At 33.9% G+C, this 11261-nt stretch overlaps 1 protein-coding gene across 2 annotated transcripts in view; it reads right to left on the minus strand.

The window, feature by feature from the left end:
- Positions 1 to 11104, minus strand: part of LOC108731821 (ras-related protein Rap-2a) — a 14668-nt gene extending 3564 nt beyond the window's left edge. For both annotated transcript variants that reach the window (XM_018462337.1, XM_018462338.1), the window contains exons 1-3: positions 11008 to 11104; positions 3986 to 4097; positions 1839 to 2262 (exon numbers count right to left, since the gene is read on the minus strand). In XM_018462337.1, coding sequence (XP_018317839.1) covers positions 1839 to 2262; positions 3986 to 4083 — 522 coding nt within the window. In that variant the 5' untranslated portion in view covers positions 4084 to 4097; positions 11008 to 11104. The remainder of the gene's footprint in view (positions 1 to 1838; positions 2263 to 3985; positions 4098 to 11007) is intronic.
- Positions 11105 to 11261: the final 157 nt, after the last annotated feature.

Raw genomic sequence — 11261 nt, forward strand, 5'->3', positions numbered from 1 at the left:
CGCATGTTCGAGAGCCTCTCACGCTTGGCGCCGACCATACCGTATTCGTTACACCAAGAATGCACCACTAATGGCGGACACCGCACCAATACTAAATTCGCGTGCTGACGACAGAACGCGAGAGCGACCCTCTGCGACATTGCATGCGACTTTACACTGTATGAACCGAAAGGGCAATCTTACCGATAGCTTCGCCCTCCAGTTATCCTTAAACTCGGAGCCTCTCGCTCGCCAAAAAGTAAATTCGCCGGGCCGGAAAGTCTGCTCTGTAAAGCGGCTCGAAACGGAAAAGGACGAGCAGAATTGTAACCGATGCGCGATCAATTCGCGAGCTCTCCCCACGGGGGTGCGTAACCGCGTCGCGCGTTGCCGCGATCAATTAGCGGGCTAACGACTCTTCGCACGCAAAGACGTGTGCGACGAGATGCTACGGGGCGCCTTGTGGCCCCGAAGATTTTCCGGGCGGACCTTCCCTGCTGGCCATCCCCTGTCGTCCGCGCCGATGTCGTGGATGCATCGCCCTCACGTCGACTCCCACGGATCGCCAGCCGTTAGGTGGCTTGCTGTGGTGTTCGACATCCTCTCCTGCTCTTATATGTCCCTCGCACTATCCTGGGCGCCGCTAAATCCCTGGGCGGCGGTGGCCGTCGCTTCCTTCCACTGGCCGGAAGCGCTCGCCGACTTCGTTCCATCCGTCTCCGACCCGCGGTAGCTCCTGGGATCAGTAATGCCAGATTCTGGCTTGCACTACCAACAACGCGTAGCGCGTGGTGGGGGAAGAATGGGGGTAGTTGCCGATAGCTACAGCTATAGCTACAGCTATCGGAAACTACCCCCTCTTCCTCGCTACGCATTACCAAGTGGTAGCGCAAGTCAGAATCTGGTACTACTGCCTGGGATTCCTCCTCGCTGCTTCTTCGCTCGGCGAGGCTCCCATAATTTTTACATAAAAGAAAATCGCTGGGGATTAGAAAAATAATCTAACGCTAATACACGGCCTCCTTCGAGATTTCGCTCGCTCGCGTGTCTTGGCTCGGGTCAAGCGCGAATCCGAGCTTTGTGACGGCGAAGGGTCGCGTAAGGCTGCAACGAAACTGTAACGTCACACTGCATATGTATATCGGTACATATATGAATGTCGTTGTACACACACACACACACGCGCGCGCGCAGTTATCACAGGCGTTCATACGTACCGATATATATACTATATAAATAGATAGGTACACAAATGCAAATTCGTGTAAGCAAATGTACAGAGAGTCATAAAAGAGACTTTCAAATATTTTTAATTCAGAAACTAGACATAGAAATGTCTTGAGATTTTTCATTAGGGATGCAAGAACTACAATATATAAAAAATTCAACCAAAAATTAATTGAAAACATTTTTTTCATATAAATCGTACGTAGTCCTTTTGATATCCTGGATGTTTCTTTCTTATCTGATTTTCACTGCCAAGTAGAGGACATTCTCAATCTATTCTTACTCTATGTCATACTCTATGGTATGAACTAAAAGAACTATAGACTTATAAAATAAAGATATATTACTCTATTTTCAATTTTCAGTACAAAATGCAGTGGGACGCGGAAATATCGCATCGCCATGTACATTTGGGCTTTGAACACTGTCTAAGCTATCAATAGCGTCTACGGATTTTTAAATTCTTCCAAATAAAAATATTCTTATAAAACATTTAACAACATTTAAAAAACTTGAATTTTAGTCAGACCGAAACCGAAAACCAAATCGAAAACTGAAAAATAATTTTCAGTCCGGTTACGGTTTCGGTCCGGTTAAAATAACAATTTCGGTCTGATCCGATTGAAACTCACCTCTTTTTCTGTCTCTATAAGATCGATTTTGTTGCCGACGACCACAATCGGAACTGCTTCTTTCGTGCTATGTATCTGGTCGCGGAGTGTTTTTATCTCGAGAAATGTGTTTAAATCATGTACGTCGTAAACTAAAATAAAGGCGTCAGCCGATTTAATATACAGTTCCCTCATCGCAGGAAATTCATACCAGCCGGACGTATCGAGGATATCGAGTATTAAATGAATTCCAGAAACGTCGAAATCCCCCTGATACATCTCGTCGACAGTCCGTTTATACTTTGGGGTGAAAGTATTGTATAGGAACTGATTGATGATTGCAGACTTGCCGACTTTTGCTGCGCCCATCACCACAATTTTGTGCCGAACCGAACTTTCGGATGACTTTCCACTATTACTGTTCGACTCCGTTAGTTTTTCATTTCTGTAATAGTAGATATATCGTTTTTATTAACTCACACTTTATTTGATATTTCAGGGAATTCAATTTAGAAAAGAGATATTACAATCAGGATAATAAGTTTAGTGATTATATTGTCAACATTTCTCGTTATATTATTTAAAATGTATCTTTTTAAACAGATATATTGCTGTTATAATCCCAGTAAACATCAATTAACAGTAATATAACATCTAGGGATGCACCGGATACTTGGAAAGTATCCGGTATCCGGTATTATCCGGCACTTTTTTATTATCCGACCGTATAGCCGGATATCATTAATATCCAGGAATATATCCGGTTGAAATTTTATATCATTAAATTGGCGATTTGTTATTATATAAATGTTTTAGAAATGAGTATGCATATTCATAATACCATATTAATATCTTATTGTTACAAAATTACAATTTTTTCTCTACAGCCCTTCTTCTGTTGATTCTTTTTTTTTTTAGAAGACAGTTTCCCGAAATTCGGTCAGATATCAGGAAAATGTCGGATATCCGACTCGAAGAAATTGCTTTCTCGGATATCCGATGTTGCATTCTGTGCGGATATCCGGTATCCAGTGTCCAGTAATTTTACGATCCGATGCATCCTTAATAACATCAATGTTATAATTTCCCACTCGACAATATAAATGAAATATAACACATATGTGTTATATTATTTATTACTATTAATTGATGTTTACTGGGATATTATGAAATACAGGAGAAATTGTTGTGAAGAAAAGTTTGTTATTAACAGGAAACGGGAAAATACAATCTCTTCCACGAACATGAAGAGATATCACATTCCGTTTAAGAGAGACAATCATCCGAGAAGGAGAATGCTACGTGTACACTAATGAACACCAAGAATTTATGCAATTCAAAGGCGTATGTTATTGAATACCTAATGTTTTGTATAGAGTGTCCTGAATTCGTGACATTATCAGTACTACAATATCTCTTATACAACGACGGGACTATACCGTTGTTTTTACATGCACCAGATAGCATCGGATACCTTTAAGTATCTATAATACTTGTCTTTGTAACCATCCACGCTTATTACAAGAAGTCAATTGTGATTATTATGACGGATACACAGAAAGATTCTTTTTTCGCATGAATTCACCACGAAATGAATGTTCGAGCTAAAACTTGAGAGCTAGTCGCAAGAAACGGATGGCAATGAGATAGAGAGGACTTAAAAAGAAAGAAAGACTCGCGCGTATCGACTCGAACAGATTTTACGCTGAAAGCAATTTTTCTAGTTTGCGATTTATCACTCGATCGTTTCGTATAAAGATCTTACATTTGCTGAGGAGATATAATATCAAAAGTCGAACACTTCACATATATATTTGCATGTTGCTTTAAAAAAACGCTTTTTTCAGAAAAGATGTCGCTCTTTGAAAAGAAAAGATGAAAATATTACTAATTTTTCATATAATGAAACTTTTCTTCTTACAGAAAAATACATTAACCTGCTTTATTTAAATAATTCTTATTACATAAACATGATAATTCCGCGTATTCTCTAAATAGATTCATAATAATTCTTGGAAAAAGATTTTGTGCATGTTAATTATCTTTGAAAATTAGTCAATGCTGTCAATAGAAATTAACTATAGTTTAGGATTGCTTAACCATTTACAGTTATAAATTAGTAAATTAGTGACAGACAATAGCTACAAGAGAAAACTCTCTCGCATTACCTGACATTTTTTGTTGTTCCATCCTCCTGTTCTTCTTTCAAGTGCGCTGAAGGTTGTAGGCTGAAGCGACGACGAAATTGATGACGCCCTTTCATCATTTGCCACAGAACTTCTAGAAAAAAAATTTACGTTTTGTTTTCAGAAAAAAATTTATCCATAAAAAATAAATTTTATATTTTAACTAACTGTAAAGAACATTATATATCAATAAAATTTTTTATTTTAACCTTTACTTCAAATAATATCTTGTAAACTTTCTCTTTTTGTTTATTAATGTTTTCTCTAAAAGCGTGTTAACAGTTGGAAAAAATTTAAATAAGAAAAAATCCAAGTAAGAGAAAAGAATAGTTAACGAAAATACCTTGAGATAACTGAATATTTTCTACCGTCTCTAGTTTTATTAGATCTGCGAAAAGAATCGGAAATGAAGTAAAGAAATTATCTCTTCTCATTTTTCTTATCTGCACAAGTTTATTATGACATGTTGAATTATATTTCAATAAATTCATATTGCAATAAAAACATTGGTATGTATGATAAATATTATAAAACAATAAATAAACGAAAAAGGGCTACGGGCCAGTTATAATGTAAAAAATGTCATATTCGCAACAAACATTTCGACTCCGATCGGGTCATTTTCAATGTGAACAATCAAATTACATAGAATCTTTGAATATTCGATATAATTAAACATCGATCACTTCACTATTTTCTATTATCGTGCGGTTCTTATACACATTAGAATCACTAGACTGATGTGATCTCATTACTTATCTATAATCTTAATGAATAAACTAACATGCCTTTACAGAATAAATTATCAAATGTATAAACTATATGTTACATTAATTTAGTACCAATTTGCGTACGTATATATACATTTATTTGTCATGGTGATGTGCGACAGTCGCAGAGATAGAAAAACTTAAATTGATCAAGTTTATCCAATAAAAATAAGCCATGATATCTTGGAGAAGCATCCTCGATGTCAGGCGACGTTATGGTGAACGGAAAACAAGGAAACAAAGAATTGGAAAGATGGCAAAGGACGCAGTTAGGAAGAGGAAAGAGATTGAATAATTTATATAATAAGTTTAGATATGATTCTGGCAGAGAATCCATGTCATTATGTTTATTTATCCCGTGCTTTTATCTTTTGATGTGAATCATCTCCGATGTTAGTCTCTTTTTATAGAAGCTTCTTTATCTAAAATTTCGACATTATCCCAGTCGAAATTATGATTATGGTCAATGCGGTGATTTGTAATCACCGTTGGAGATTTTGACCTCTTATTAATATCAGAGATATGTTCGTGTAACCTTGTCTTTAGCTGTCTTTTTGTCTGATCTACGTAACTAGCATCGTAATCATCACAAGAGATCTTATAAACAACATTTTGATTGCATAAGGGATCCAACTGGTCTTTACCCTTTCTGATAAAATTTTTTAACGAGTTCGGTATCGAGAAAGCCAACTTACAATGAAACCTATTGGCAACTGCAGTAAACTTTACCGAATTCACATAAGGTATTGTAAAATATTTTTCTTTGATCTTTTTCTCAGCAATTTCATTTTTTGAATTAGTGTGGAACTTTATTCTTTTTTGTATTGAAGAAAAAATAAATTCTAGTGGATAACCATTATTTAAAAATATATTTATTGCATTAATTAAATTATTTTGCTGGAAACGAGGATGACACAGCCGTATAATTTTATCGATAAACCCGTATATTACACCTCTCTTGTGACAAAGCGGATGATGTGAATTGAAATTAAAAAATCTGCCAGAAAACATCGCCTTACGATATATATCAAAAACGAGAAATTATTCTTCCACAATCAACAAAGTATCTAAGAAACTTAATTTTCCATTTTTGCAAACCTCCACAGTGAATTGTAATCTATTATGTAATGAATTAAAGATTTCTAAAATGTCATTAATATTCTCTGATGGAGCAGCTAAGATAATATTATCCACATACCGAAAATAAAACGAAAATAAAAGAGCTTAACAGGTAATCTTTCTATTGCTGTTCTTTCGAGGTCCTGCATAACAATGTCCGCAGCAATTGAGGATAAAGGTGACCCCATCGGAGTACCAAAAATTTGTTTGTAAAAATAATTATTAAATATAAAAAACGTCGAATTCAAAACCAAACGAACAGCAATTAAAAACTCATTTAACGGTATAATAGTTTTTTTAGATATATAATCCCATCTTTTTATAATACCATCGGACACCAATTCTATAGGAACATTAGTAAATAAAGAAATGACATCCAATGAGACAAACGAATGATCAAGCTCAATACAAACATCTTTCAATTTTTCGATAAGTTGGAAACTATTTTTGATGTAGCTAGGAGCTTCCAATATGGAATCACATTAATAATATTATATGCAGATATAGCGAAAAATTGTATAGTGGACTATTAATTGATGAGATAATAATTCTTAGCGGATTTCCCTGTTTATGGATCTTAGTTAATCCGTACGCTCTAGGAATAATACCATCAGTCATGAGTAATCTTCGGTATGTGGAGTCGTCAATAAACTTTTTACTTTTCCATCTGACAAGCAAGGAGCGTAAGTCTGGTGACCTTCTTGGTCGGACCCTTATTAATAATTTCATATGTGTTATTTTCTGATAACATATCCTTCCTAACTGCGTCCTCTGCCACCTTTCCAATTCTTTGTTTTCTTGTTTTCCGTTCACCATAACGTCGCCTGACATAGTCGAGGATGCTTCTCCAAGGTATCATGGCTTATTTTTATTGCATAAACTTGGTCAATTTAAGTTTTTCTATCTCTACGACTGTCGTATATCACCATGACAAATAAAGGTATATATACGTACGCAAATTGGTACTAAATTAATGTAACATATAGTTTATATGTTTGATAATTTATTCTGTAAAGGCATGTTAGTTTATTCATTAAGATTATAGATAAGTAATGAGATGAGATCACTGTTACATCAGCCTAGTGATTCTAATGTGTATAAGGACCGCACGATAATAGAAAATAGTGAAGTGATCGATGTTTAATTATACCGAATATTCAAAGATTCTATGTAATTTGATTGTTCACATTGAAAATGACCCGATCGGAGTCGAAACGTTTGTTGCGAATATGACATTTTTTACATTATAACTGGCTCGTAGCCTTTTTTCATTTATTTATTGTTTTATTCAGATCGAGCCATATTAATAAAAATTATTTTAATAAATATTATAGTAATTAAAATTTTTTATTGCATTATAATAATTACTATAAGGCGACAGGAAACCTATCATATGACACTAACATATTCGATTAATATAAGCGAGTAAAAACTTATTGTTGATACTATTTATAAGGGTAGTTAGACAACCCGGAAATTTAGAAAATTCTGAAACGTTGTGTAAAATAGAATAGTTTATCCATAATGCAGAACTATTTTTTGTTCGTGCCATCAATGGCTTTTTATGTTCCCCTTCAAACTATACAACTTTTGTCCGAAACATTTTTCTCTAAAATGCACTGTGCAAAAGATATTTTAGGGCATCAATTAAAACGAAACATCCTATATGTAAATTTAGACATATAGGGTATATACGCCGCACCTATCAAAAACTTAATTTATTAAATATTATTTACTATGTTTATAGTAAACGAACTATATCAGTAAAAACTTTGTACTATCTACTACTATGAAAAAAATATTAGAAATCCAAAATATTTATTTTTCATATTAAAAAATAAACTTTTTGAAACCTTGTATTTTTGCCGCATATTTCGTAGGGGTGGGATATATGGCTATTCATAGGGGGAAAAGAGGTATGTACGGCTAATGAAAAATTTACAAATAATGCAAACATGCTTAATAATACAAACATGCTTTACTATTCCACTACACGTATGTATCACGAAATAACCACTAACTTTTACACGTCCTACATTATCATTTTATGTAGATCATTTTATGTAGATTATAACTTATGATGGTGCTACTTATTGCAGTGACAAATCGATTCAACTCACAATAATTTCATTAATATTAACAGTAAGAAGCTGAAATCATAACACAATACTAATATAACATAAAGGCATGTAACAGAGTAGTTACGGGAAAATTACCCCCACTCCTTCTATTTTTTCTGACTTCTGCGGCGTAAATCCCAGCGCGGCGTATTTGCCGGAGTTACCCTATACAGAGTGTCCCATTTTAAATAATGTATTAAGATTTCTCGAAAACTTTCAAGTCTTAAAAATGGTAGATATGGAAAAATGTTTCAAACACAAAAGTCGTATGTTTCGGAGAGGGACATAAGAAGGTACCATTGATTTGACCTTGGGTAGCATCGTTAAGGTCAGGTCAAAGTGTCAAATCGATTTTTTTAAACAGTATTTTTTAACACCATTGGAACACCATATTTTTGATGCCAGAATTTAATAGCTGGTACCAAGAGCTTTTCAAAACAAAGTTATTTTTCATTAAGTACTTTTTGAATTATAACGCTTGAAAGTTACATACCGTCGGCATTAGCATTACGCAATGTGCCCGATTGACGGTTAAAATCTCTTGAATGTTATCCCGGACATGATCCTGAATAACATGTGTTACAAAAATTTTATTACCAGATTCGGATTCAGCGATGAAAAATCTACGGGAAATGATACATTCAACGTTGCATGTACGCTGTTAGCAATGTAATCACGAGCTTCCTTTACATGTAAATGAAACTCATGGTTATGAATAAAATTAAAAGTAATGCATGATTTAACTGAAAATTAAGTTACAGTAGTTATTTAAATGTAATAAACGTGTACATTAAATTTTTGTTAAATTTGATATATATATACTTTTCATAAAATTTTACGAAAAATACATTAAATTTCATAAATTTTCATGAAAAATACTAAATATTAAATTTCATATAAATGTACACAAATATATTTTTCAGTTATAAATACATTAAATTTAATGTAATGTCATGAAATTAAGTTTAAATTTCCAAACAAATTATGTGTTGATTACCTCATAAACCTTGCGAGCCCGCGAGCACAATATATTCTGGCCAACTTTTATTTCGATTAGCCTTAGGGAATGCATTTCACTTTACGAGAGAACGCCCTCGTTGTTCCACAGATTTACATTTTTCTCGTTTTCAAATTATTCCACGATTTACAACGTGAATGTCATAATACGCTTCAAATCGCGTTTCCACGACCGATTGTACGATCGTAAATTGGTAACATCTATCATTTATTAAAACGATGCTCTACGGATCAATATAATTTACTTAACTTGTAGAGAACTCCAGGATTTTTTAATCTCTTGAAAATTCTGTTTTAAAAAATTTTATGCATATGCATATAGGATAACTCTGGCAAATACGCCGCGCTGGGATTTACGCCGCAGAAGTAAAAAAAAATAGAAGGAGTGGGGAATTTTCCCGCAACTACTCTGTTACATGCCTTTATATTATATTAGTATTGTGTTATGATTTCAGCTTCTTACTGTTAATATTAATGAAATTATTGTGAATTGAATCGATTTGTCACTGCAATAAGTAGCATCATAAGTTATAATCTACATAAAATGATTACTGTAGGGCGTGTAAAAGACTTAGTGGTTATTTCGTGATACATACGTGTAGAGGAATAGTAAAGCATGTTTTATAGCAAAATACAAGTGCTTTGCTTTCATATTCTTTTTTTAGTTTGTTGTCTTGTATATCCCACCTATTTGGGATATATGGCATTTTTAGCGGACGGGATTTATGCCCAAAGCATACAAAGTGCGCAGATTGAATTCAGTGCACTAAATGCAGTAAATATATTACATGAAATATGTACCTCATGTCATAACACTTGTAATATATGTAGGAAGATTGTAATTATTATTTATTACTTCATATACGTATTTATCATTCTTATTCCTTAATAAAACTTTATAAACGCATTTTATAGGTTATTGTGTCATTTTATGTCCTATTTATAAGCATTATTTGTAAATTTTTCATGAGCCGTATATACCTCCCTTTCCCCTATGAGTAGCCATATATCCCATCCCTATAGGATATACGGTAAAAATGCAAGGGTTTCAAAAAGTTCATTTCTTAATACGAAAAATAAATATATATATTTCGGATTTCTAATATTTTTTTTATAGTAGTAGACAGTACAAAGTTTTTACTGATATAGTTCATTTACTTTAAACGTAGTAAATAATACGTATTAAATTAAGTTTTTGATAGATGCGGCGTATATACCGGAGTTACCCTATACAAAGTAGTAATTGCCCTCGTGAGCAGGTAAAGCGAACTAAACTGAGTCGGAAGCTTTATTTTATGATGAATTATTTAATTATCCGGTTGATATTTAATGTGCAAATATGTTTAACTTGTAAAGCTGCGTAAATGTTGATTATATGAATAAAAAAAGATATGAAAATCCCTTTAAAATGATAAAATGCAATAAATAATTAAAGATATTATGTTTTGAGAAGAGAAGAAGAGAAGACCAGTTAAAAAATCAAATTTTTTCAATTTTTTCTCTATATTATATTATCAAATATAGTATTTACCAAATGGTCTCTCTTTATTACATTACTCATTTCTAACGCAAATGTTAAAACCATTATTTAATAAAAATTGAAATTTAAACAAAAATAAAAGTAAAATTTGAGAATTTAATTTAGCTTGTGGGAAAAAAAGTCTACATTTAATATTAGTCGTCTTGTATAAATTATATTTAAAGACAAACAAAGAATGCGTTACCACACTTAATTGCAATTCTCTCGTCAATATTTTACGTTCATTCATATTTATGTACACGCTCGTACACTATTCCGATATTCCAACAGTTCGGACAGTTCCGGAAAGCTATACGTATGTATTCTTCCGGCCATACTATATTTTGAAAAATCCGCAAGCTATCGAGCTATAGATGAGCTTTAGTATGCGTATACGCGTATATATATGGATGTGTATATGTCAAAAAAACGCAAATTGATCTGCGAATTGCTACTTACGTTCTCTAAATTGTTCGCCGACTAGACCTGACACGCTGATAGATGAATGCGGCAATGCGGACGAGCAAGCTTTGTCCGGTACTTCGATATCGTACTGGGATCGGGTGGTATCCCCGATGCTTTTAGCAGCGTCTGCGCTCTAGTAACCAAGTAACCTTCTTCTATCTTCTGCGCATTACCACTATTTGATACGCTCTGGAGTAGAGCATGCTCTCTAGAGTGCAACAGCTCTCTCTCTCTCTCTCTCTCTCTCT

This window comes from Mycetomoellerius zeteki, unplaced genomic scaffold (genome assembly GCF_001594055.1).
Source record: "Mycetomoellerius zeteki isolate Tzet28-1 unplaced genomic scaffold, Tzet1.0 scaffold138, whole genome shotgun sequence".
Taxonomy (NCBI): domain Eukaryota; kingdom Metazoa; phylum Arthropoda; class Insecta; order Hymenoptera; family Formicidae; genus Mycetomoellerius; species Mycetomoellerius zeteki.